General features: G+C 34.9%; 4 protein-coding genes across 4 annotated transcripts; 2 read left to right on the top strand and 2 right to left on the bottom strand.

The window, feature by feature from the left end:
• Nucleotides 1-592: 592 nt before the first annotated feature.
• On the bottom strand, nt 593-11,194 carry uri1 (URI1 prefoldin like chaperone). Its single transcript, XM_051135507.1, has 11 exons — nt 10,702-11,194; nt 7,895-7,929; nt 7,472-7,550; nt 6,863-6,998; nt 6,683-6,774; nt 6,519-6,579; nt 6,245-6,431; nt 4,254-4,506; nt 2,307-2,458; nt 1,970-2,213; nt 593-1,644 (listed from the first exon to the last, which is right to left on the bottom strand). The coding sequence occupies exons 1-11, from the start codon at nt 10,798-10,800 to the stop codon at nt 1,462-1,464; spliced, it is 1,521 nt and encodes a 506-aa protein (XP_050991464.1). The 5' UTR covers nt 10,801-11,194; the 3' UTR covers nt 593-1,461.
• Nucleotides 11,195-11,531: 337 nt separating this feature from the next.
• Nucleotides 11,532-14,369, top strand: pdf (peptide deformylase, mitochondrial). The gene is made up of 3 exons (XM_051134458.1): nt 11,532-11,803; nt 13,102-13,716; nt 13,829-14,369. Exons 2-3 carry the CDS (start codon nt 13,131-13,133, stop codon nt 13,984-13,986), a joined length of 744 nt encoding a protein of 247 aa, XP_050990415.1. The 5' UTR covers nt 11,532-11,803; nt 13,102-13,130; the 3' UTR covers nt 13,987-14,369.
• A 1,669-nt stretch (nt 14,370-16,038) lies between these two features.
• spata2l (spermatogenesis associated 2-like) lies at nt 16,039-18,274 on the bottom strand. The gene is made up of 3 exons (XM_051135700.1): nt 18,145-18,274; nt 17,224-17,560; nt 16,039-17,148 (listed from the first exon to the last, which is right to left on the bottom strand). Exons 2-3 carry the CDS (start codon nt 17,557-17,559, stop codon nt 16,411-16,413), a joined length of 1,074 nt encoding a protein of 357 aa, XP_050991657.1. The 5' UTR covers nt 17,560; nt 18,145-18,274; the 3' UTR covers nt 16,039-16,410.
• A 1,437-nt stretch (nt 18,275-19,711) lies between these two features.
• Nucleotides 19,712-25,266, top strand: si:dkey-238o13.4 (uncharacterized protein LOC560780 homolog). Its single transcript, XM_051135701.1, has 6 exons — nt 19,712-19,851; nt 20,275-20,382; nt 20,476-20,615; nt 20,790-20,886; nt 23,233-23,357; nt 23,504-25,266. Exons 1-6 carry the CDS (start codon nt 19,767-19,769, stop codon nt 23,678-23,680), a joined length of 732 nt encoding a protein of 243 aa, XP_050991658.1. The 5' UTR covers nt 19,712-19,766; the 3' UTR covers nt 23,681-25,266.
• Nucleotides 25,267-26,087: the final 821 nt, after the last annotated feature.

Below are 26,087 nucleotides of genomic sequence, written 5' to 3'. Positions count from 1 at the left end.
TGTTGGATAATATCAACAGTTGTGCTGCCAAATATTTTTTGGAACCTGTAATTTTTTTTTTTTTTCAGGATTCTTTCATGAATAACAAATTTAAAAAGTACAGTGTTTATTCAAAATATAAATATTTTATAACAATGTAAATTATCTATTAACTTTTAATATACTTTTAATTATTAACTTAATACATCCTTGGTGAATAAAAGTATTAATTTCTTTAAAAAAAAAAGAAACAATAAAAATGTACTGACCCCAAACTTTTGAACGGTAGTAATATATATATATATATAAACTTATTTTATTACAAAAAATACATAAAAACACCTGACAAGCTCAAAGTTTTTGTTGGTAACATTCACTCCAATAGATTCAGCTGTTAAATGTCTATGTCTAAAGCTTGTTTTGCCTTTGATTTGTTTAAGGATAAAACCGTACAAGGCTTTAGCGCCCTCTTGTGGTTTTGACCCAACAACACCACAATGAAAAAAAAGTTGCTTCATCTTCAGAGTCATGACTTCTTTGTTTCATGCCCAGAAATGAATGCAAGAATTTACGTCTTGTGTAGAACCGAACTCAAAAGAATAATATCCTAATGGCGAGTTAAAAATCATTTATTTTTTTCCTTTTCAGTTACATCAACATTTTTTCCGGCAGTCAGCAAAGCCAAAACTCTGTAAACAATACAAAAACAAGATACAAAACGACATAGGGAGAGTCGGAGACAAAGTTCAGAAGGGATAAAAATGTGTGTTTTTCTTTTTTTTTTTATGCTGACAGAAATTGTCAGCTATTTCATGACCAACACAGGTCAAAGTTGCACATTAATGTCATGATTAACAAAATGAAAATAAACTTTGACATAGCATTTAAAAAAAAAAAAAAAAAATCCACATCATAGACCACATCGCAATGACAGTAGTCATGATGTCTCTAACACCATTTTGTTTGTTTTGAAAACATTCTGAAAGCATTTTCATTTTTTTCCCCATTCTATTTTTAACTTTTATCTAAACTAATACACACGAAAGGTACCAAAATGTGCAGCTTGTTTGTAATTAAAGGCATAGCTCACACAAAAAAAGCAAATTAACCTCATGAAGATCTAAACTTGTATGACTTTCTTCTGTGCAACAACAAAATCCAACTTCCTTCAAAATAACTTCCTTTCTGTTCCACAGGGAAAAAAAATGTCGGAGGAGAGACATGAGGTGAGTAAATAATGACAGTTTTCCTTTTCTAGTGAACTATCCCTTTAAACAAACCATCTGCCATTTACAAAAAAGGGAAATCATTTATCATCTCTATGAATTACTCTTATTGAGCAAATAAATGACAGTATGACAGATGACAGTATAGAAGTAGCATGGAGGACAGAGAAAGAGGACAGTAGTGAGAAAGTCAGACTATAAGTGTTACTGTTGTACAAAACCGAATTAAAAGTTGGGTGCTGATGAGACAAAAATCTCATTTCTGATGCAAACGTGTAGCTTTAAACTTGGATATCCTCTTGGGTGGCTCCTGAGGAGCTTCGGGTCCCACCTCCTCTAGTTTCCTCTCAGGGATTGTGGGTAAGGCAGGAGGGGCGATGGTCAGATGTGGGATTGAGCAAGGCAGGGGATCCTTTTCAATCACTGTGCCTGTAAAAGCCTAAAACACAGACATTTAAATATTTAATGAGATTGTATAGACAGCAATGCAACTAGCACATTCAAATTTGTTATTTTTGTTTTATTTTTGAACACAAAAATAAAATTATGGTTGAACCACTGATGTCACATGGACTATTTAAACGATGTTTTTACTATCTCTTGGGCCTTGAACTGGGCCAGTAGCATTGCTGTCTATGCAGGGTAATCAAAAATATCTTAATGGTCTTACAGGATTGTAATGACATGAGGGTGAGTAATTAATGACAGAATTTTCATTTGTGGGTGTACTATCCATTTAACCAACAGCAACATGTCTTCTGTACCTCAAAGCGTCCGTTAGTGCGGGGGCTTGTTCCTGTAGGGCTTTCCTCTTCTGTAATGCCATCGCTGGTATCACTGTATGTGGCGTCGTCGTGGCTCCACGAGCGTCCAAAAGCTGCGCGGCGCTCTTCGAAGTCAGCTGTGCTGCTCTCGCTGGTGTCACTGCACACGCTGTTCTCACGGCTACGGGACTTCAGAATTGATTTGCGTGGTATAGGCTCTCCATTCACCAAATCCACAAACACCCTACAAACAAACACTGTGTTAAAGCTGAACCTATAAAATACAAACAAGCAGTGGAACACATCAATAAATATAGATGAATCAGTAGGCCGTTACCTATAAATGTCTGCCGGGCTTGTGATCTTGTAGCTTTCGTGAGGAGAATGGCCATTAGTTTTGCCACTTTTCTTTTTTCGCTTGGCTTGCGCCTTTTGTTCATTTCTTTCGCTGAATTTGAGAGTGGTGTTCTTTCCTGTATTTATCCTGACCTTCACAGGGAAAAGGGGAGATGAAAAGAAAGAATTATGCAAAATATTTCGTTTTTAAGACAGACAGGAGGAATGTTCACTCTTATGTTCACAAAGGCTGATTTTTGAAAATCAAAAACACAATAAAAACTGTAATATTGTGAAATTTCATTACATCTTTAACATTACGCCACTGAATAAAAACTAAAAAAAAAAAAAAAAAAAAAAAAAAAAAAAAAAAAAAAAACAAGTAATTCTGAGTTCTCACAATTCTGACTTTTCTCACAATTGCGAGTAATACAAACTCTCAATTCTGAGAAATGAAGTCAGAATTGTGAGATCCCAACTTTCAGAAATAGGACATTCTGACTTTTTTCCCTCAGAATTGCATGATAAAAACTCACAACTGCCAGTTCTAAAGGCAGAATAATCAGATATATACTCACAATTCTGATTTTTTTCCTCACAAATTAAAAGTTTGCATCTCACAATTGTGACTCTCACAACTGCAAATTTATATCACACAATACTGACTTTAGAACTCACAACTGTAAATTCTGAGCATGCAACACTGAGAAAAAAAGTCAGAATTGTGAGTGTATATCTTGCAATTCTGACTTGATTTCTCAGAATTGTGATATAAACTCACAAATGTGAGCTGTAAAGTCAGAAGAGCGGGATATAAACTCGCAATTCTGACTTTTTTCCTCACAAATTAAAAGTTTGTATCTCACAATTCTGAGAAATAAAGTCAGAACTGCAAGATATAAACTCATAATTCTGGCTTTTTTTCCTCAGTACTGTGTGAAATAAATTCGCAGTTGTGAGAAAATACGAATTGCGAGACGAAAACTCACAATTCTGACTATTTTCTCCGAATTCTGTGATATAAATTTGCAATTGTATGGAAAGTCAGAATTGCAGGATACAAACTCACAACTCTGAGAATACTCAGAATTGCGAGATATAAATTTGCAGTTGCTAGTTATAAAGTCGGTATTGGTTGGTATAAATTTGTAATTTATAAAAATTGTAAGGAGAAGGAAAAAAAAAAAAAAAAAAAAAAAAAATCACAATTGTAAAATACAAAGTTGCATTTGCAAGAAAAAAGTCTGAATTGCGTTTTTATATTCCGCTATTCTGACTTAATTCACAGTTGAGAGTTTGTCACACAATTCTGCGAAACAGTCAGAATTATGATATAAAGTATAAAGTACCATTTCTGAGAAATAAAGTCACAATTCTAAAAAATAAAGTCAGAATTGCAAGATATAAACTTACAATTCTGACTTTTTTCCTCAGAACTGTGATATAATTTCACAACTGAGAAAGGAAGTCAGAATTGTGAGATATAAACTTGCATTTCCGACTTTTTGTTTCCGAATTGCGTGATATAAATTGCAGTTGCAAGTTATAAAGTCAGTATTTGTGTGACATACATTTGCAATTGTGAGGAAAAAGTCACAATTATGACTTTTTCCTCACAATTGCAAACTTTTATCATGAAAAAAGTCAGAATTGTGAGTTTATATCTTGCAATTCTGACCTTATTTTTCCCAATTGCGATTATTTCTCAGAACAGCAAGTTTATCTCTCGCTATTCTGACTTTTTCCTCACAACTGCGAATTTATATCACAATACTTATGAGTCTGAATTATGAGTTTATATCTTGCAATTCTGACTTTACTTTTCCCAATCGTGACTTTATTTCTCAGATTTGCAAATTTATATCACGCAGTACTGACTTTATGACTTGCAAAAATAGACATCTTTTGTATCACTATCTAAAACGGGTTAATGCAGCACTCGACTAACCTTTTTGAATTCCGCAGTATGAGAAAAGTAGATAGTTGGAAGACCATTGCCTGCTTCCTCATCACAATCTTCCTCCTCCTCATCCTCATGGTGCGAGCCATTAGTGCCGTTCATCTGACTCGTGATAGATGACGGTACCCAGCCATTTTCCTTCTGATGGCCATTAACCTGGACATCGCTGCCACCATCTGCTTCCTTCTCTTCCTCTGAGGAGGAAGTGGTGTCTTCTCCATTAGTGTCTGTGCTGTCCAATCTAGTATAACAGGAGGAAAAAAATAGACTAAATCTATAAGCATACTATTAAAAAGTTTGGCAACAGCTACTTTTTCTGTATGTATATTGCATTTTCAATTTACCTAAAGATGTATGCATATGTGGTATGACAAACAGAGTTTCTACACTTTTAGATCAATAAATTTCTCATGACTTTTCTGAGAAGTTTGTGATTACTGGATAAGATTACTAGGTATTTGTTTAAAATAAAATTATATGTGACCCTGCACCACAAAACGAGTCATAAGGGTAAATTTTTTACCCTTGATACATCTGAAAGCTGAAAAAATAAGCTTAGGATAGGACAATATTTGGCCGAGATACGACTATTTGAAAATCTGGAATCTGAGGGTGCAAAAAAAAATAAAAAAATAAAAAATAAAAACATTAAGAAAGATTCTCTTTTAAAGTTGTTCAAATGAAGTTCTTAGCAATACATATTACTGATCAAAAATTAAGTTTTGATATATTTATGATAGGAAATTTACAAAATATATTAATGGAACATGATCTTTACTTAAAATCCTAATGACTTTTTTTTCATAAAAGAAAAATCAATAATTTTGACCCATACATTGTTTTGGCTATTGCTTAAATATACCCATGCTATTTAGACTGGTTTTGTGGTCCAGGGTCACATATAATTGGGATATCTGGGGTTGATTTACATTTTAATGTTTACCTTTTAATGTCTACCTTTTGTCTCACAGGAAACATTTATTAGCTAGTATCATTGGGGTTGGTAAAATATTTTATTGTTTCTCTATGCTTACCTAGGCTGCATTTACCTGATTTTAAAAATACAGTAAAACCAGTAAAAGTTTGAAATATTATTGTAATTTAAAATAACTCTTTTTTTTTATTTTAATATATATTAAAGGGGTCATCGGATGCCCATTTTCCACAAGTTGATATGATTCTTTAGAGTCTTAATGAAAAGTCTATAATGTACTTTGGTTAAAAATTCTCAATGGTTTTTTACATGGCCAAAATCAGCTCTGCAAAAATCATCTCATTTTGGTTGTGGCTGCTTTAAATGCAAATTAGCTCTGCTCGCCCCGCCCCTCTCTTCTCTCTGTGGAGTGACAAGCCTGTTTACTTTAGCCGCATTTAGCTGCTAAACTTGCTAACTAGCACATTATTAGGAAAGGCGATCGCAAAGATTCATTAAAAAAAAAACTTATACTCACTTCTGCTGTAAGTGAAGGTGGATCATGAATGATTTGCGCGAACATAGACGGATATATGTAGAGATCAGGAGGCGCATTCCCTTCACAAACGAATGTAATCTACTGCATCTTCAGCAGCTCAGATGTCAGGTGTAAATGATGACCACTATGTTTATTATTACATCCGGCAACACAACACCTCAATTGCTCAATCGGAGATATTCTTGTCTAACTTACATCCCTGCTCCGGCAACGAAACAAAGAGGTCGGACTGTTACAACTGATCTGAGGTAAAACGCTCATGTCAATCAACTATCGTGGGAGCGGCCTCTGTGGGTGTGACGCCACACCGACAGGCATATGAGAACGGCTCGATTTGAAAAACGGAATATTACTTTTACAGATTAATTAACCACTGCATGGATTTTTATCATTATAGGGTAGATTTGTACATACATACATTTGGTGCTCAGGATTCATTTCTTATGATTATCAATGTTGAAGACAGTTGTGGTGCTTAATATTTTTATCAGAAACTCAATATTTTACCGGTATCTCTCATCTTGAAGTTCCTCCTCACGTTCTAGTTCATCAAGTCGAGCCCACAGCTCCTCCTCTGACAGCACCCCTGTTTTTCTCTCTTCGTCATCTTCTTTCTTTTCCTTTTCCTCCTTCAGTTCCAACAAATACTCCTGCTTAGGCTTAGAGTTGGGTTTGTGGGCCAAACGATGTTTTCCTGTGGAAGCACAACAGGGGGTAAATGATCAACAGAAGATAAAAACAACCTGACAACACAAAAGCTAACCTAAAAAACTAGAATTACCTTTGGTAACTTCTTCCTCATTTATTACCTCTTCTCTAATGTCTACAAAATCTCCAGTATCCTGTTAGAAAAAAAAAAAAGTGTGGATGTGACTCTTTTTTTCCAGGAAGAAAGCATCAGTATAAGGTTTCCCACAGCAATGAGGTCATGGTTAGGACACTTACGCCAGTCAATTTTTCAAGATCATCTGTAAAGTCGGCTCTGTTCTGAAAGTTCTTCATCACTTTCTGTAAGTCATCCAGTGCATTTTGGACATCTGGAAAAATAACACATATCAGATCAAGCTGTACGGATCATTCCAAATGGGTCAAGGGAAAATATTAATCAAGTAGAAATGAACTCACGTTTCTTTCTGTGTTCCACAAGATCATTAGCTTGTTTGGCAGAACACTTTGCAAACCAGTTATCCCCGAGGAGCACGGTTAACTCATTAGTGTGAACTAGCTTTCCCGGCATGAAAGCCAAGGGACCAAACGGTACCTATCATGTTGAAAAAAAAAACATCCAGATAATGAGCAAAATCAGGGCTTAATGTAATAGTGTCACTTTCACATTCATCATTTTCAAACCTGTCAAGTAAAGGCCTGTTCACACCAAGAATATGTAATGATATAAAGATAACTACACAAGTATCACAGCAACGTTCTGTTATTATAAACACACACTGCAATTATGTTGCCTGTCACTTTAAATGCTCAAGCTCTGACTGGCTGCTTGTGGTGTGAACTTTCCTATTTTCATACAATGATAATTGTTGTATTAAGTATAAGTATTAAAACTTCATGGTTATAACTGTCGTCCTTGATGTAAACAGGTCTTAAAACAGGCTAAAAATGTGTGAATAATACTCTAATGATATCTTAATATTTTGTTGCTCAGGCATACAAATTGTTTGTGTATCTAGATGTGAAGATTAACTTGGGTGCGTCAGTAATTGAAAAGTGACACTGTACCATAATATCATACGACAGCTTGTCAGGCAAAGTCCTGAGGCGGTCTTGAAGAGATTCATAGTCATTTTCCACTTTTTTCCTGACAGTCACAGAGAAAAATGAATCACTTAAAAGAAAATTGTCGGTTTGTTGACATACAAGTTCTATTTTTGTCCTACCCACTGACAATCTTTTAAAAATACTGAAAAGGAACATAACAAAAGCCTGTCAAATCTTTTGTCATAACCATCAACATCTATATAGTGATACACAGTATAAATAGCATTTCAATTCCAAATTTAAACCTTTAACAATCAATAAACAACCAATGACAAGTTAACACACAGGAATGAATAGTTATTTTCTGAGAAACACTGACATGATAGATTGATAATAATATTATGCATGTCTGAAAGAGCTGTTAAATTGCACGAGGACACTCACCAGTGCTCAATTTGACTTCTGCAATCTTTCACCACCTGTTGTGGAAACAGAGACAATTTGTTATTTCATAAACGCTGAGATTCCCGAAATGCCACAGACAACCAGTGACAATCACTGCTAAACTATCTGTATTATTCTGGTAATGTGAATTAGCCATTATAGAGAGTGATACTGAGACAAAAGGCATGTTTTTGGCAATTTTAATGTCAAAATAACTGTCTGTAGGCTGAAGTACTATTACACAACATGAAGCCTATTTCAAGTCCATTAGGATTTTTTGCACTTGTGATCTCTTAATATTTACCATCTATTTCACATTACTTTAACGCTCACTTGGATACCTTTGAGGATTTTTTTGGAACTCACGTTAACCTCATTCTCTCATTATTGAAACTGGGTAATGACAAGCCTCCTGTGTGTCCATGTATATGGGCCATCCTACAGAAGTCAGAGTTGGAAACATCTTGAAAAAAAAAAAAAGTCTTCTAAAATATTTGTATGTATGCAAACTGTACAAAATCCAAGGTACACATTTGTGCAGTTAACTCTCATATTGTATTTTCAGAAAGTTTTGGAATATTTGTCACTACTGAAACAGTAATATAATTTAGTAATTTAATCAGAAGGGTTATACTGACCTACAGTATTAAGATTTTGCTTACATCTATATCATAAATATATTTTTGCTATTTGATTTTTTTTTTTTCAGAGGTACATTTTTAACAATATTTCAAGTGTAATTTATGAGATTTGTTGTATTTTGTATCCAGTTTTTCTTTGCAAAAGGCAAAAAGTTGATCATACTGATTTCAAAGTTAATGACTCATTAGTTTGAATATACTTTGAACCAAAGAATGTCATAACATCTTAGTTGATAATTCAATATACTTTATTTTTGACAAAACATCCCATGTTTTGGTTGTGAGTGCATATTTTTGGTAGTGACAGTAATGTTTTGGTAGCGACCACATCACATTACAGAATTTTAACTTGCATACTAAAACAAACTAAAATACAAAAAATAAAACTGTTTATTTTCCCCAAATACAAGGATTATGTGTTCCTTTTTGTCACTACCGAAACAATGATGAAATGTTTCGGTCGTGATTGTTACGGTAGTAACAGGAATAAAACCCAAAAAAACCACAAAAGATTTCACTACCGAAACTTCACCAAATGTTTCAGTAGTGACAATGTTTTATATACTTTTAAACCTCGCTTAAAGATGCTAATCAGCACATGGTTAGCTAGCACAGTTCTGAACAGTGGTACACATATAAAAACTAAAAGTTTATGGAATAACTCCCAAAAAAAGTGTGCTTAATTGCAGAAAAAAGGTGTTCGGTAGTGGCGTTCCTTAAAATTACGCACAGATTTTTCAGACTTTTGAACACATTTACCTCAAAATGATGGGGCCTGTCTACTCACCATGTAGCTTTGAGAGAAAAGGACACAGGAATATTTCCTGATCATAAACGTAGGGGTGATGTTAAAAACAGTCTCAATGGACTAAAACATACTATACTACTACATTCGGTAGTATGAATATGCAAAACTTTTTTAAGAGAATCAAAAACTTCACTTTTTTTAAGAGAATCAAAAAGATGCTTTTAAAAACAATGGAAAAAAATATTTCAATATTCAATTTAATTTTAATAAATGATTTTATACATACCAAGATTACCATTTTTTAAAACATTATTGTGGGTTTAAATAGAAGGATCTTAGTAAACATCTGAGATTTGAATACTTAAATGCTTTTTAAATTAGTTTTGGTTGTGGGACAGCAGTTTGCACCAATTCTGTAGAATGGCCCATATATAATGTACTTGTATAAACATTTAATGTTTTTTTTTTTTTTTTTTTTTTTTTTTTTTTTTTTTATTAAAGTAATAAGAATGAGATTGTTTTGGCATTAGGACTATTAACTTTTCTAGGTTAATGTACTGATTACATGAAAATGAGGTCACATGTCAAATCATCTTAATGCTGCTAAAAGTAGGCTTAATTTTCTATTTGCAATTTTCTATTTTTCCACTTTTTAGTTAGAGCTTTAATATTACAGTGCAATGTGACCCAGATATGGCCTTTTAAGAGAATCACCCACCAATAAAACAATATAAAGCAAGTCTAACAGCATGCACAAACATGCATTGTGTTTTGTTTGTCTTATTTTCCATCTTCTAAAAGATTTAGAAACTTCTAATAAAAAATCCTCTGCTCTTGCTGACTGTTAATGAACCAGCACAAATGTAGTTTTCATATCTTGCCAGCTGAGATTTATCCTCCAAAGTCGACACTGTTTGCCTTTCACCTACTCAAAATAACATGCAAATATAAATAGGTCAGTTAACCCTTAACTTACCTTCCCATGGGGTCATTTCACAGCATGTAAACTACCTACTGTACCTGTACTGTACTTTTCCTTGCTTGCATGCATTTTGGCAACGTGGACCACATGTGCTGGAACAAAGATTGTTTGCTAACTACTATACATGAATAATTAACTGTTAACATTACTGAGATACACTGCATATAAATATGCACAAGCTTTTAATTGCAAATTATCAGAAGCACTCGTGCCCCAAAGCAAAATAACTGTTTGCAATCAGCTAGCCAACAGCAACACGTGATACACAAAGAACTTTCTAGAGCACGAAACGCGTAATACTGCGACTACACTGCAAAAACAACATCAACAAATGACCAAATGAATCGATGCTGATGATACACCACATGCATGAGCATTAAGCTTTAATATCTGCAGGAATGCATTGGTGGTATATGAAATAAACATTACTCCTGACCTTTCTGTGCTCCTCTTTCAACCTCTCAACGCCTTGGGGCATATCTTTACTCCGTTTGACTTTCCCAGTTGCAGCCATTTGGTCGTGCAAGGATGACATCCACAATAAAAACAAGGCTTATTGTTTAAATATCCAAACGAGTGAATGCTCAGGGGTTTGAAGTCCTATAGAAATGTTTATGAATGCAATTGGATGTGTTGCACTCAATCTGTCGCCTCGTAGTCATCAATGAAGCAGAACAAGTGGTCCAGTATATCGAGATTGAGACCATTTCACACGTGCATGGTACGATGTCAATTTTATCCCAAAATTTCCTCTTGTTTACAATCCACCGATGGCCTGTTTCCCCTGCGCCATGTTCATCTAATCACGGATGTAGTACGTACTGTGGGTAGCTCTCTCCCTACTACAACGATGCAAACACGTGACTTCACCTATTTATTTTCACTTTCATTTATGAACAACTAATACGAGTTTTAAGATAAAATACGTTTCATAAACAATACATAGATTAAAAATAATTAATGTTATGCATAAGTAAGACAACGTCTGTTATCCTCCCGACTATAACATTGTCATAACACGACATGAGTAATTACTCATGAGAGAAACGGTGAATATATATGTGTGTGTATATATATATATATATGTATTCCATATATTATTCATAAATGGTTCTGTTAATGGTAAGACGTGTTTGGCTTAAAATATATGACCGGAGGAGTGTCCTTTTAACGTACGTGTAAACAATCCCCACGTTTTGTCATGCCATCACGTGACATTTTAAAACGAACGAAACAGGAAGTTGTAAACGTTAAGGAAAATGTAACTACACGTCGATTTAAATTTTGGTCAGTGTTATTTCAGTTTGAACCGTTTCAACCTTTATCTCAGCTGCTTTATAATAAATCACATTATAAGTAAATAATCCACAATTTAATTGTCACCCCGATACTTTTATTTTGAAAAAAGACAAAGTGTCGTCTGAGTCAGTAACGTTTTCCGGAATGGTCTGTCCTTACATTGAAATGCTAACTGCTTAAAGACATTTACACGTGAAATATTAATTATTTTTTTAACATAGGGAATTATTACAGCGCTGGTGAGTACTGACACCTGCTCATACAAGTGACCGAGTCATTTTTTGTTAAAATGATTGTTTGTCATGTCATTGGAAAAATGTTCATATCAAATATACAGGGGTTGGACAATAAAACTGAAACACCTGTTTTTTTTTTAAAAAAACAATTAGTACGTTGTTGAGCCTTTTTGTGCCCAATGCAGCATCATTTCATCCTGGGAATGACAAATATAAGTCCTGCACAGTAGCCAGAAGGATTTTAAGCTATTCTCCTCTTGCAAAAAAAAAAAAAAAAAAAAAAAAAAAGTGGCCAGGTCACTACGTGATGCTGGCGTAGGAAAACTTTTCCTAACTCGCTCTTCCAAAACATCCCTCAATAATATTCAGATCTGGTGACTGTGCAGGCCATGGGAGATGTTCATCTTCACCTTCATGTTCATCAAACCACTCTGTCACCAGCCTTGTTGTGTGTATTGGTGCATTATCATCCTGATACAAGGCACTACTTTTCAGGGTACAATGTTTGATCCATTGGGTGCACATAGTCAACCTTCACTCTCTGCTCTTACTGGTGCAGTGTGCAATCAGTGAAGATAGGCCACCAGGCTGTGCAAACATATCCATGAAACCTCCAACACTATATTGGCCAGTGTTTCAGTTTCATTGTCCAACCCCTGTATATATATAAGTCTCTTTTGCTCACCAAGCTTGCATTTATTTGATCCTGATTTATTTGAAAGTACAGCAAAAACAGTAAGGAAATTATAGAAATTAATACTTTTAAGGATGCTTTAAATGATCAAAAATGATGATAAAGACATTTATAATGTTACAAAAGATTTCTATTTCAGATAAATGCTGTTTTTCTGAACTTTCTATTCATAAAGAAGCTTAAAAAGTTAATAATAATAATAATAATAATAAAAATGTTTTTTTTGAGCAGCAAATCATAATATTAGAATTATTTCTAAAGGATCATGTGACTGGAGTAATGATGCTAAAAATTCAGCTTTGAAATCACAAGAATAAATTACATTTTAAAATATATTCAAATAGAAAGGAGTTATTTTAAATAATAAAAATATGTCAAAATTGTACTGTTTTTGCTGTACTTTGGATCAAATAAATGCAGGCTTGGTGAGCAGAAGAGACTTATTTAAAAAACATAAAAAATCGTACTGTTCAAAAACTTTTGACTGGTAGTGTAAATGTAAAATTAAATGTGCATTCAGCTTAATATGCGAAAATAAAGCTTGCCTTACTCACTAGTTTGTCTTGCCATAATAATTGTATGTGTTTACGTGTTTTTTTTTATCCAGGTGGCAAGAGAGAAGCTTTTCAGTCAGTCATGTTCAGGCACTGCAGGACATTTTCACATTACTTCTTAAAAAGTCAAACAAATTATGTACTTTCCAAACCAGTTAGGATTCTTTTGCCCTGGTCACCATTCACACATACCACATCCCCACGTTCTCATTCTACCAACATCAAGATGCGCTCCTATTTACAGTACATGAAAAGGAAAGTCAAAGGTGCACCGGCTCCTCCATACAATCATGTGTGTCAAGTTGGAGATCCTGTGTTACGTTCACAGGCTGCGGCAGTGGAACCCAGAGACATTCAGGGACCAGAAGTGCAGAAGGTCATAAAGACCCTGGTCAAGGTGATGAGGAAGCTTGAGTGCGTCGGCCTGAGCGCACCCCAGATTGGCGTTCCTCTACAAATATTAGCCTTGGAGTATCCAAAGAAAATGCTGGAGGACAGCTCAAGCACTTCTGTTGAAGCTCGGGGTCTGGTGGCAGTGCCTCTCATGATTTTTGTAAACCCACAGTTACGTGTACTAGATGGACGCACTGTCATCTTCCAAGAGGCCTGTGAGAGCATCTCTGGGTTTTCAGCATCAGTTCCACGCTATCTGTCTGTAGAAGTTTCAGGTAAAATTGCTCTAAAATAGGCTAGACTTAAAACCACTGAGGTGACCTAAAGATTTAGTTTCGGATGTTTTTCGAAGTATCAAATTTTAGAGGTTTTGTCTTCTTTCCAAAGGTCTTAATGAGAAAGCAGAGCCTGTCAGCTGGCAAGCGAGTGGATGGCCGGCCAGAATACTGCAGCACGAAATGGATCACCTCAATGGAGTGCTATATATCGATCGCATGGATAGTAAAACCTTCATCAATGTAAAATGGGAAGAGTATAATGAATAAAGCTTTGGGAACTTTATTACAACGTACCTTTGCAATTCAGTGAAAATTGATGTTTTTATCTCTCCTGTGTTATCTGAAACAAGCATTTTATCACATTTCACACCCAGAAATGATTTCTCACACTGAGCATTTACAAGCAAGCTAGATTATAGGGAAAATAAAACAATTTCATCTGCAATAGTCAATTTTTGTAATAAACACTACCAGTCAAAAGTTTTTGAACAGTAAGCTTTTTAAAGAATTCTCTTCTGTTCACCAAGCCTGCATTTATTTGATCCAAAACACAGCAAAAACAGTAGTATTGTGAAATATTTTACTACTTAAAAAAACTGCTTTCTAGTTGAAAATATTTTAAAATGTAATTTATTCCTTGTGATTAAAACTAAATTATCAGCATCATTACTCCAGTCTTCAGTGTCACATGATCCTTCAGAAATCATTCTAATATGCTGATTTGTTCAAGAAACATTTTATTACTTAAAACTGTTTTTTTTTTTTCAGGATCCTCTGATGAATAGAAAGATCCAAAGATCAGCATTTATCTGAAATAAAAAGCTTTTGTAACATTATACACTATATCATCAAAAGCTGGTGAAAAGCTTCAAAAGAAATTATAGAAATAATTTTTTCTGTTTATTTATCAAAGATGTTTTCAACTGATCAAAAATTATGATTAAGAAGATAACAAAAGATTTCTATTTCAGATAAATGGTGTTCTTCTGAACTTTCTATTCATCAAAACCTGAAAAAATCTACTCAGCTATTTTCAATAATAATGAATGTTTTTGAACAGCAAATCAGAATATAAGAATGATTTCTGAAGGATCATGTGACTGGAGTACTGATGCTAAAAATTCAGCTTTGAATCAAAGAAATACATTTAATTGTAAAATATATTCAAATAGAAAAGAGTTAAAATAGTAAAAATATTTTACAATTTTCCTGTTTTGCTGTACTTTGGATCAAATAAATGCAGGCTTGGTGAGCAGAAAAGACTTACTGTTCAAAAACTTTTGACTGGTAGTGTAAGATGACTGTAAATTGTTTAAAATGTCCTGGTTTTGGTTTTGTTTTCCTATTGTTTACGACTAAAAAGTAGTTTGACCATTAGCATGCAAGCATTGTACATAATTGACCAATCATGGCATGTGAGAAGGTTAAATCCACAAGAGAACAGTCAAAGCAATGCAAATACATGTACATATAATGTATGAGTAGTGTAGAAAGCACATCAAAAGGAGAACAAAGCCAAAACCTGGACTTTTTAGGCAATTTAGAAATCATGCCAAGGACAGAGAACATGTGGTCACCCTATGTAGTTTTTAATTTGACCTCTTTTAAATAAAAGTACAAGTTCTCCTTTAGATCCTTTATTTTTATATTAATTCCATTAAATCATCATAATAACAGACATGTACATTATAATTAAGAATTATATGGCAGTATATCACTGTTTTGAGTTGTTGCTAAGACACATGAAACCAATAACTGAATACATAGAATATTTGACTGGCCATTACACAATCTCACCAATAATAGATAGTAATAAGATGTGCTACTGTATGCCATATACATTAGTAAGAGAAAGCCAACCTGTGAACAGTGAATTTTGTTACTTTTCTCTAATATATAGCTCTTATCATTACACAAAGATATTATCAAAAATCAAAAGTGTATCAGATTGTCATGTTTCTATCAACCAGTATTTCAGATTTATTGTGCAATTAGCAAAATAAAAATAGGATTAATTTGCAGATTAAAAACTGTTTTCAACCAGACATGGTGAATGCTGACACAGTTGTTTTAAACAGCAGAAGAGCTGAAGAAAGACCCTCCACATCTACTACATATCATGGTTTTTTCAAAGCAACACCGTTTGCAATACACGGTACAACAATACCTGCATACCTGCAAGGTGCCAAATTCAAAACTGTAGCAAATGTCACAGAATGTTCTAACATTTGTATGTTGTGTTTTTGAGAGCAGTGTTGTTGTTCAGGACACCCATAGAAATGAAAGACTTTACAAGTGAGGCATACAGATTCAGGCAAATTTTGGTTACCATTCCAGCAATAATTGTGATACGGTATTGGTGCACAAGGTTTCTCTAAAGCATCTGTTTCCTGGGAGTACTGCTTATGATGTGCAGCAGAAAGACATGTATGCCTCTTTTGAGGTTTTGTGTTTTCTCTTGAGGGGGCTGCAATTTTCCTGTTGGCTTCACATTGTGGTTTACATTGCACTTTTTAATATCATTACAGGTGTGGTCATGAATACACTGGCAGTCATAGCACACTAAAAATGAATCAGAAGTAGAACCATCCACACAATAATGCGTCTTCATGGAATCTTTCGATTTTTCCTTAGCCAGGCTATTCTTGTTTTGAGCTAAATAAAGTTCTTCAGCTTTCAGTGAGCATAGCACTAAAATGTGTCCTTTCTTTTGCACTCTGTATAACAGGAACACACTGAACTGTGAATGTCTTTGCACTGCTCACAGTGGTATATATATAACTGATTTAGCATGACACAGCTGCACATCACTTTTGATGCTTCTTGTTTCTGGGCATCACCTTCAGCTTGACCATGAGATGTGTTTTCCATTATACCTGGATCTTTGAATGACCTTCTATGCCTTGCATCTTCATTACTCCCCAAGTGTGACTGTGAGGGCTCTTTAGGTAAAGGCTGGTTTACAACAATCTCTTTTGGTTGCGTATAAGGAGAGTGAGGTGGTGAATAAGAAGTAGACATCACGTGAGAAGCATCTGCCTGCTCTGTGTACAGATCCAGCTCAGCATCCATGCCGCCTGCCAGGACTGTATCTGAAACACTAGCAGCATCTGACTTTCTCTTGGTGTTCTCTAATGCCACCTGAAGACTGAGGCCCAATTGCCTCTCCTTAACTAGCTGTAGAGCCCACTCCAGACCTCTGTCCACAGATCCCAAGGCAGAAAGTAGCAGCTGGCACTCCATCCGAGCAGCGAAGAAACCACATGCAAAGCTGAGTAGAAAATCAGCAGGAACCAGTTTGGAGTTCAGCGCCAGCTCTTCATCTCCTTTAAGACTTGAAACTTGATATCCAAGCAAACCAAACAGCTCTTTAGCCTGCTGAAGTGTGAGTGCAGGTTTGATCGAATGGGTGAACATACCTGAAAACATCTGATGAGAAGGAGGAGACTACTTTTAAGTAGTGAAAACAAACAAAACATCAAGTACACTAGTATTTCCACATACCTTCACCAGTCGGTACTCTCTTCTCCAGGGGTAGACATAAAGATTTAACGCAGCGAGCTCCAACACTTCAAAGGCCTTGGAAAGTTTCTCAAGCCCCACCTGGCCAGTTTTAGAGGGAAATACAGAGAGAGATTTTTCCATCACCGCCAGTGAATCTAAACCACGTAGACTGTGTATCTTCTGGCCACTGCCATTGCGAAGGAGCATCTCGACTTCCTTACAGAAGTCCTCATCCCTGCATACCAAACTTCGATCCCCCTTCTCAATTCGACTCTCCAAGTTAGACTTGTACTTATTGATGAGACCATCCTCTGTCTTTTTATGAGCAGAATTCATCCTAGAAGAAACAATGTATAAAAATTTCATTTTTATAATCATTAAACACGACAATAATCACTTACAACAGGTGTGGAGAAACATTACAGCAAGTTTCTATTCTGCATGATGACGTCATTAATACTGTGTAATAGACGACTAAAATTTTATGTCATAAAATATGATATAACAACATCCAATTCAACTGAATCTGACCAAAGATGTAAAATATGTGAAAAAAATGTAAACTATTAAATACCCAGTATCTATAATACTATTACTAAATCAACAGACTAAAGTGAAAGTAAAGATCGAAAGCACAATTCCGTCGGATAATCTAAAAACCATCGTTTTATATCATTCTGCAGTTATTAAACGACATATTTTAGATGTATATTTAATGTATAGCACATTGTTAAACAATAAATAACATAAACTACGCCAAATGTTTAAAGATTGTGTATCTTGTTGCCTTTCCAAAACAAAACCACCGCAACTTCTGTTTTTTTTCCCAAGTGACTCCTTAAATTTCAACCAACAAAGCTTTTGACACACTAACGCCCTTCATATTTTGACTTAACGAATTAAATAAAGTAGATTTGTTACCTGATCAACGTTCAACGTCCAACACGAACTGCTTTGAAGAGCGTCGCTGTTTCTCTGTGGAGAAACTTTTTTGACATCACTTCCGTGTTCGGCTCACGTGAAGATTTTTAGAGTTGCTGTGTCGTTAAACCTTATAAACTAAACACGTACATAAAAATTAAATGAGTAAATATAAGTGTATGTAAATAAATAAAACAATAAAAAATAAAACGGTATAATGACTTGCAGTTTTCACAGTTTAATGATTCTTTTATACACTAAGTCAAACGTTTTTGGACGGTAAGAATTTTAATGATTTTTTTTTTTTTTAAAGAAGCCCCTTCTTATCAAGCCTGCATTTATTTAAACAAAGTAATATTGTGAAAATTTGTAGCTATTTAAAATAACTGCTTTCTATTTGAATATATTTTAAGATGTAATTTATTCCTGTGATCAAACCTACATTTTTAATATCATTAATCCAGTCTTCACTGTCACATAATCCTTCAAAAATCATTCTAATATGCTGATTTGCTGTTCAAGAAACATTATTATTATTATTATTATTATTATTAATATTTAAAACAGTTGAGTACATATTTACAGGATTTTTGATAAATAGAAAGATCCAAAGATCAGCATTTATCTGAAAATAAAAAAAACTTTTGTAACATTATACACTATACCGTTCAAAATCTTGGAGCCAGTATAATTTTTTTTGTAAAGAAATTATAGAAATTAATACTTTTATTTAGCAAGGATGCTGTAAATTGATCGAAAATGATGATAAAAACATTTGTAATGTTACAAAAGATTTTTATTTCATATAAATGCTGTTCTTCTGAACTTTCTATTCATCTAAGAAACCTGAAAAAATTCTACTCAGCTGTTTTCAACATTATAATAATAATAATAAACGTTTTTGAGCAGCAAATCAATATTAAAATGATTTCTGACGGATCATGTGACTGGAGCTTTAACTTTGAGAAATCAGAGGAACTGATTACATTTTAAAATATATTCAAATGGAAAATAGTTATTTCAAATAGCAAAAATATTTTTAAAATGTTACTGTTTTAGCTCTACTTTGCATCAAATAAATGCAAAAAAACTTTTTAAAAACATTAAAAACTTTTGACTGGTGGTGTATATGGAAAGTATTCCATATCAGTCTTGAGATCCCTATTTCTTATTGCAAGTCTACTAAACAGAGGCTACTCTCATTTCGTGAATAAAACTGATAAATTTATACCAATTTATTTAGAGTTTATATAAGAAGTGTACATACTAGTGATAGTTCACAAGAGGGCGCTATAATATATGATAGAAACCGTTGGTAATCACTTCTGACCCTTGTATTAACATTTCTACTGACATGATGATATTATTGTCTTTCACTACAATGTAATATTTTTTTTTCAGTCGCAACATTTATAATTTTCCTGAAAAGTAGCTTCTTAGAAACTGTAATGTAATTGTGATAAACGATAAAAGAATGCATCATTAGATGGGCGTGTCGCTTTGAAAGGGGCGTGGCATTCGTGCTGCGGTTTGATTTAAAGATCTTGAGCAGCAGGAGACATGAACCCCATAAAGCATAATCAATCTCAGACGTCTGCACTGCTGCAGCGGTTGTGTGCGCGATGTCAAACGGGGACAGGGTGGTTTTAGCGCTCGGTGGAGCAGGAACTGTCGGCTCCGGGATAGTGAAAGCTCTCCTGGACAGAGGTAAGAGCATGCTAAGTATTTACACTTATACACAGTATATAATAGTAAGCATTATTTTTATTTTTTGTTTTTATAAAATTTATATATGAAGCATTATTTATTATGAATATATAAATATTTATAGCAACAGCAATAATTATCATTACTATTATTATTATTGTTTTTATTATTATTAAGCAAAATAGATCAATTTTCCGCACTGCCCTGCTCTGATTCTAAACATATTGTTTTGCTTAAAAATTAGATTCAGTGCAGTTATAATTAGGAAAACAATTATACATCCACCCCTATTGGTTAAATTCAGATCAAGTTTAATTCTGATTTAATTTTAAATTGATTAAACTTTTTTCTAAAAATTTCTTTGCATAAATATATTTTGTAAGTTTTGCATCACATGTGTGGTAACTATGCAAACATATTTAGGTTTCAAGGTTGCTGTGATCTCCAGAGACAGCAGCAAGTTGGACAAACTCAAGGGGTTTGTTTCACCTAGCACAAAAAATAACCTGACCACTTTAGTGGGGAATGTTGGTAAGTATCTTCTACCTTTTATCTTTGCAACTCTAGACATCTCATTGATCTGAGATTGTTTGTGACTGATGAAATACTCTCCTAATCTATCAGGCTCAGAAGAAGGAGTGGAGGAGGTCAAACAGGCCTTGGTAAAGTCTGTGGGTAAGATCACAGATGTGGTGTCCTCTCTGGGCTTCAGCTGGTGGCAGGGAGGTCCACCTCACACCCAGCCCGTCAAAGAACTGCAATGGGTAAGAGAGCAGCATTTACCCTGGCAACCCGTCTACAATATTAAACATGATCCCTTTCAGTGATTCTTTATACATGCTTATATGACGCACAACATTTCACCATCCACATTTTGCTTTCCTTTGGTCTGCTTCCCACCATTTGATTGCTCAAAACTCATCCTCTCTGTTCAACAGGTTATTGAGACTCTGCTTTTCAGCACCTTTGTGTCTTGGAAAGCATTTTTCCCTTTGGTGAAAGATGATCCTAACTGCACCTACACGCTTATCACAGGTAAATCATTATTTGCCCTCCAAAAACACGTATTCAGTTAAAGTTATTAGTTACATGTGCAAAATAATCTTGTGAGTTTACTAACAGTACACAAATGAGCATTAAAAATCTCCTTGAGTTTGTATTCAGCAAATTCAAAACACAAATCAATAAAACAGAATCATTGGTCAAGTAGCATTTTTAAAAACTGCAAAAATGCGGTTCTGTATGAGCATTTATGGTTTCACAAAGAACCTTTATTGTACTTAGAACCTTTTTATTGCCCAGCAGGTTCTTGTGTTATTTTTTTTCCCTCAGAATTGTGAGATATAAACTCATGATTCAGTGTTACTGAGTTAGAATTGTGAGATTTAGGCCTAAAATCAGAATTGTGAGATAAAAACTCAGTTTTTTCCTCAGATTATTTGATATCTCGCAATTCTGACTTTTTTTCTCAGATTTTATATCAGTTTATATCAAGGTATTCTGACGTTATAACGCACAACTGCTAGTTTATATCGCGCAATTATGAGAAAAATGTCATAATTGCGAGTTTATGTCTCGTAATTATTAAGTTATAACTCGCGAGTGCTAGTTTATGTCTGGCAATTCTGACGTTATAATTTGCTATTGCTAGTTTATCATGCAATTCTGAAAAAAATGCGTTTATATCTCGCTATTCTGACGTTATAATTCTCAAATGCTAGTTTATATCTCGCAGTTCTGAGAGAAAGTCAGAATTGTGAGTTTATATCTTGCAATTCTGACGTTATAACTCGCAATGCTGACGTTTTACTTTGCTATCGCTAGCTTATATCTCGCAATTCTGACGTTATAATTCTCAATTGCTAGTTTATATCTTGCAATTCTGACGTTATAACTCGCGATTGCTAGTTCATATCTCGCCAAACTAACGTTATAGTTTTCAACTGCTAGTTTATATCTCGCAGTTCTGAGAGAAAGTAAGAATTGTGAGCTTATATCTTGCAATTCTGACGTTTTTACTCGCAACTGCTAGTTTATATCTCACAATTCTGAGGGAAAATGTCTATATTTTGCAATTCTGACGTTTTAACTCGCAATTGCTAGTTTATATCTCGCAGTTCTGAGAGAAAGTAAGAATTGTGAGCTTATATCTTGCAATTCTGACGTTTTTACTCGCAACTGCTAGTTTATCTCACAATTCTGAGGGAAAATGTCTATATTTTGCAGTTCTGACGTTAACTATATCTCGCAGTTCTGAGGGACAATGTCTATATATTGCAATTCTGACGTTATAACTCGCAATTGCTAGTTTATATCTCGCAATTCTGAGGGAAAATGTCTATATATTGCAATTCTGACGTTTTAACTCGCAATTGCTAGTTTATATCTCGCAGTTCTGAGGGTAAATGTCTATATTTTGCAATTCTGACGTTTTAACTCGCAATTGCTAGTTTATATCTCGCAGTTCTGAGGGAAAATGTCTATATTTTGCAATTCTGACGTTTTAACTCGCAATTGCTAGTTTATATCTCGCAGTTCTGAGGGAAAATGTCTATATTTTGCAATTCTGACGTTTTAACTCGCAATTGCTAGTTTATATCTCGCAGTTCTGAGGGAAAATGTCTATATTTTGCAATTCTGACGTTTTAACTCGCAATTGCTAGTTTATATCTCGCAGTTCTGAGGGAAAATGTCTATATTTTGCAATTCTGACGTTTTAACTCGCAATTGCTAGTTTATATCTCGCAGTTCTGAGGGAAAATGTCTATATTTTGCAATTCTGACGTTTTAACTCGCAATTGCTAGTTTATATCTCGCAGTTCTGAGGGAAAATGTCTATATTTTGCAATTCTGACGTTATAACTCGCAATTGCTAGTTTATATCTCACAATTCTGAGGGAAAATGTCTATATATTGCAATTCTGACGTTATAACTCGCAATTGCTAGTTTATATCTCACAATTCTGAAGGAAAATGTCTGAATTGTGAGACAAAAAGTCGCAATTACCTTTTTTATTTTTTATTCAGGGGTGTAAACAGGCTTCCATATTAAAATGTTCTTCATAAAGCGTGGAACAGGCCTATACTACACGACTTTTAAAATCTGAACAGATTTTACAAACACTAGGCGTCATATACTTACCGACTTTGTAATAGTCGTCACAGAGGAAAAACGGGCCGTCATACACTAAACGACTGAGAAAAAAATATAGATAGAACCTTATAAAACACATTTTTTTGAGTGTGTGTGTTTATCCAGATAAAGAGAAGCAAAACAGGTAATACTTTACAATAAGGTCATTATTTAACTCATTAGTTAACAAGTTAGGTAACAAACTTACTATTCCCCCATCTTATCCTAATGCATTCTGTGTTATACAGGAGGTGCTGGAGAGAAAGTGCTCATGCCGGGCACAGGGTTCCTGACCGTAGGAGCAGCCAGCGCTCTGGCGTTCTGTCAGGTTCTGCGTGAGGAATACCCAGAGGTGCCATGCAAACTCAACCAGGTGTGTCTCATCAAACTCACCCAAACACAGCAATTAGCTCATGAGGTTATACTCCGGCCATGACATGCACGCTCACTACAGATGTGCTTAATTAAATGTCATGAAAGTATTTCCTCATATTTGTTCTCTTAATAATCTTCCAACAGGTGAAAATCAATACGGGTGTGGCGGCCCCAGAACGAATGGCCCCCGGGTACCTGAACCACTTGGATTTAGGGGAAGCCGTGGCTACGCTGATAGAGCGCCGCAACACGTCTCACACCGTCTTCCCCGTGAGCTCTCCTGCCGACCTAAAAACTGTTATCTTGGAGGGCCATCTGTAAGCAAGCCCTGTCAGATTTTCCTCTGTATTCACTTTCTCCTGTTAGTTTGCATGTACTGTTTTATTGCATGACAGCAAAACATTTCTGTATTGAAAATCCCCAGCTTTGTCATAATATAGTCATACTCATTGTGCTCAAAACAAATCAATATAATAACCAATGGAATGGTACAGATGCTTTGGAGTGCAGCTGAGCATAAACGCAGACCCAGATATACAAGCTTGACATTGAAGAACAGAGCCACGTGTGAGGATGGTTGTAAAAACAAACTTTTTCACAGTTAGAGCATGAGAAAGAACATAGCAGGTTGTTGGCACACTTGCATCCCCGTAGCGTGACTCCCCTGCCCTTGTTCAGTCCAAACTTATCTGGCTGTTGCTTCCACAGCTTCAATTATTCCCAGCCGTGTGGCCCATAATAAGCATGTGAGGGGGCAAGGGGTTCAGAAGGAGGACGTTTTTGTTTTGTTTGCGATTATCATATGATATCTGCATAAATGCTTTAGCGGTATGAATGTAAATTTGCCATTAAAAGAATCTGGATTCAGTGAACTGTCTAATTAAAGGTTTTGTCAGCTGTGGTTAAAACATAACACTTTTCACCCACATGTCATTCCAAACCCTCATGACTTACTTTCTTCTGTGAAACAAGATTTTAAAATATCAATTCTTTAAGAAAAAATGTATACAGTACCAGTCAAAAGTTTTTGAACAGTAAGATTTTTAATGTTCTGCTCACCAAGGATGCATTTATTTGATCCAAAGTACAGCAAAACAGTAAAATTGTGAAATATTTGTATTATTTAAAATAGCTTTTCTATTTAAAATGTAATTTATTCCTGTGATCAAATCTGAAGTTCCAGCAGCATAACTCCAGTCTTCAGTTTCACATGATCCTTCAGAAATCATTTTAACATGCTGATCTGATGTTCAAGAAACATTTTTTTAATTATCAATATTTGAAACAGTAAATTTTTTCTCAGGATTTTTTGATGAATGGGAAGATCCAAACATTTATCTGAAATACACAGCTTTTGTAACATTATTACCTTTCAAAAGCTTGAAGTCAATTTTTTTTGATGGGGGGGGGGGGGTTATAGGATGCTTTAAATTCAGGCAGAAAATCTGAATATTAGAATTATAGAATATTAGGATCATGCGAGTAATGATGCTAAAAATTCAGCTTTGAAATCACAGAAATAAATAAAATTTTAAAACATTTAAATAGAAGACTTATTTTAAGTAGTAAAAATATTTAAAAAATTGTACTGTTTTTGCTGTACTTTGGATCAAATAAATGCACGCTTGGAGAGCAGAAGAAAAAATATATATATATATATATTTAAAAGTCTTACTGTTCACAAACTTTTGACTGGAAGTGTAGCTTTGAAATGACATGAGGGTGAGTACATGTTAAGAGTTTTCAGACCAAAAAGAGTGCCATTCTGTTCACACCACCAAAAACAGTGTCTCTGTTACATGGTTTAGTACTTGTCTGAGTGAAATGAATTTAAGGGCGCACTTATAATGTGTGTCTGAGGAAATTAAAATAAAAAAAAGAGAAAATCTCCCAGACTCCTAGTTTTTTTGAATTAGTAACTATGAGCCACAAACCCAAGGGTGTGTGATGTGACTTTAGTTGCCTGGACTTCATTAAAATCTGGCTTGGATTTCTTTTCAGTTTGGGAATTGAAAAATCTAAAACAACGGAAAACAAAGCATCCACGCTGGCAACAAGTAATGTCCCTTTTCGTGAGACGGTACACTTCGAGTGCCAAAAAGACATTGCTTCTCATCAATATTTTCATTCAAAAGTCACACTTGAAGGGATAGCTCACCACAAAATGAAAACTCAGTCATTATTTATCCACCCTCATGTCATTCCAAACCAGTGCTGTTTTCCTTCAAAGGAAACACAAAAATATTTTGAGGGTGAGTAAATGACTATTTTCCATTTTGGGGTCAATTATTTATTTAAATGTTATGCACCCAGTTAAAAAGAGAAACATCCATATTTGGTTATCTATTCTCATCAACCATTTCTATAGATCAAATTAAACGCATTCAGATCAGGGTTTGCAAACTTTTCCTAACCACTCTTGCTGTGTTTTGGTGTTTAACCCCCAAGGCTTGGGTGCCAGCTGCAAAACACAGACAGGAATTGGGGCATATATGTAGAGGGACAAGACAAGTGGACTGGAAGAGATTTAAAAGGCCGCCCATAGACAAAGTCACACAGTGAAGCCATTAGAGTAATCGTCATCCACACAGAGGGTATTCTAGGACAGAGGTTAAGCCTCCTGATTCAGAGTGGCATGTTTTCTCCTTCGGCCCGGAAACTTTTGAAGCAATCCAGCCATCTGCCCATCAGGCGACTCGGCCTCCCTCTGAGCAACTGCTTCTCTCCC

The sequence above is a fragment of the Labeo rohita genome, chromosome 18, assembly GCF_022985175.1.
Source record: "Labeo rohita strain BAU-BD-2019 chromosome 18, IGBB_LRoh.1.0, whole genome shotgun sequence".
Classification (NCBI taxonomy): Eukaryota; Metazoa; Chordata; class Actinopteri; order Cypriniformes; family Cyprinidae; genus Labeo; species Labeo rohita.
This window is presented reverse-complemented; position numbering and strand designations above follow the sequence as displayed.

Excerpts from the sequence above, each read along its gene's own strand:
- si:dkey-238o13.4 (XM_051135701.1), top strand. The coding sequence starts at position 19,767 with ATGTCAAACGGGGACAGGGTGGTTTTAGCGCTCGGTGGAGCAGGAACT. Across the intron at positions 19,852-20,274 it reads GAAAGCTCTCCTGGACAGAG|GTTTCAAGGTTGCTGTGATC; the intron begins GTAAGAGCATGC and ends AAACATATTTAG. Across the intron at positions 20,616-20,789 it reads CCGTCAAAGAACTGCAATGG|GTTATTGAGACTCTGCTTTT; the intron begins GTAAGAGAGCAG and ends TCTGTTCAACAG.
- spata2l (XM_051135700.1), bottom strand. The coding sequence starts at position 17,559 with ATGAATTCTGCTCATAAAAAGACAGAGGATGGTCTCATCAATAAGTAC. Across the intron at positions 17,149-17,223 it reads GAGAGTACCGACTGGTGAAG|ATGTTTTCAGGTATGTTCAC; the intron begins GTATGTGGAAAT and ends CCTTCTCATCAG.
- pdf (XM_051134458.1), top strand. The coding sequence starts at position 13,131 with ATGTTCAGGCACTGCAGGACATTTTCACATTACTTCTTAAAAAGTCAA. Across the intron at positions 13,717-13,828 it reads TCTGTCTGTAGAAGTTTCAG|GTCTTAATGAGAAAGCAGAG; the intron begins GTAAAATTGCTC and ends TTCTTTCCAAAG.
- uri1 (XM_051135507.1), bottom strand. The coding sequence starts at position 10,800 with ATGTCATCCTTGCACGACCAAATGGCTGCAACTGGGAAAGTCAAACGG. Across the intron at positions 6,775-6,862 it reads TGTGGAACACAGAAAGAAAC|ATGTCCAAAATGCACTGGAT; the intron begins GTGAGTTCATTT and ends TTATTTTTCCAG. Across the intron at positions 2,459-4,253 it reads ATACTGCGGAATTCAAAAAG|GTCAGGATAAATACAGGAAA; the intron begins GTTAGTCGAGTG and ends TTCCCTGTGAAG.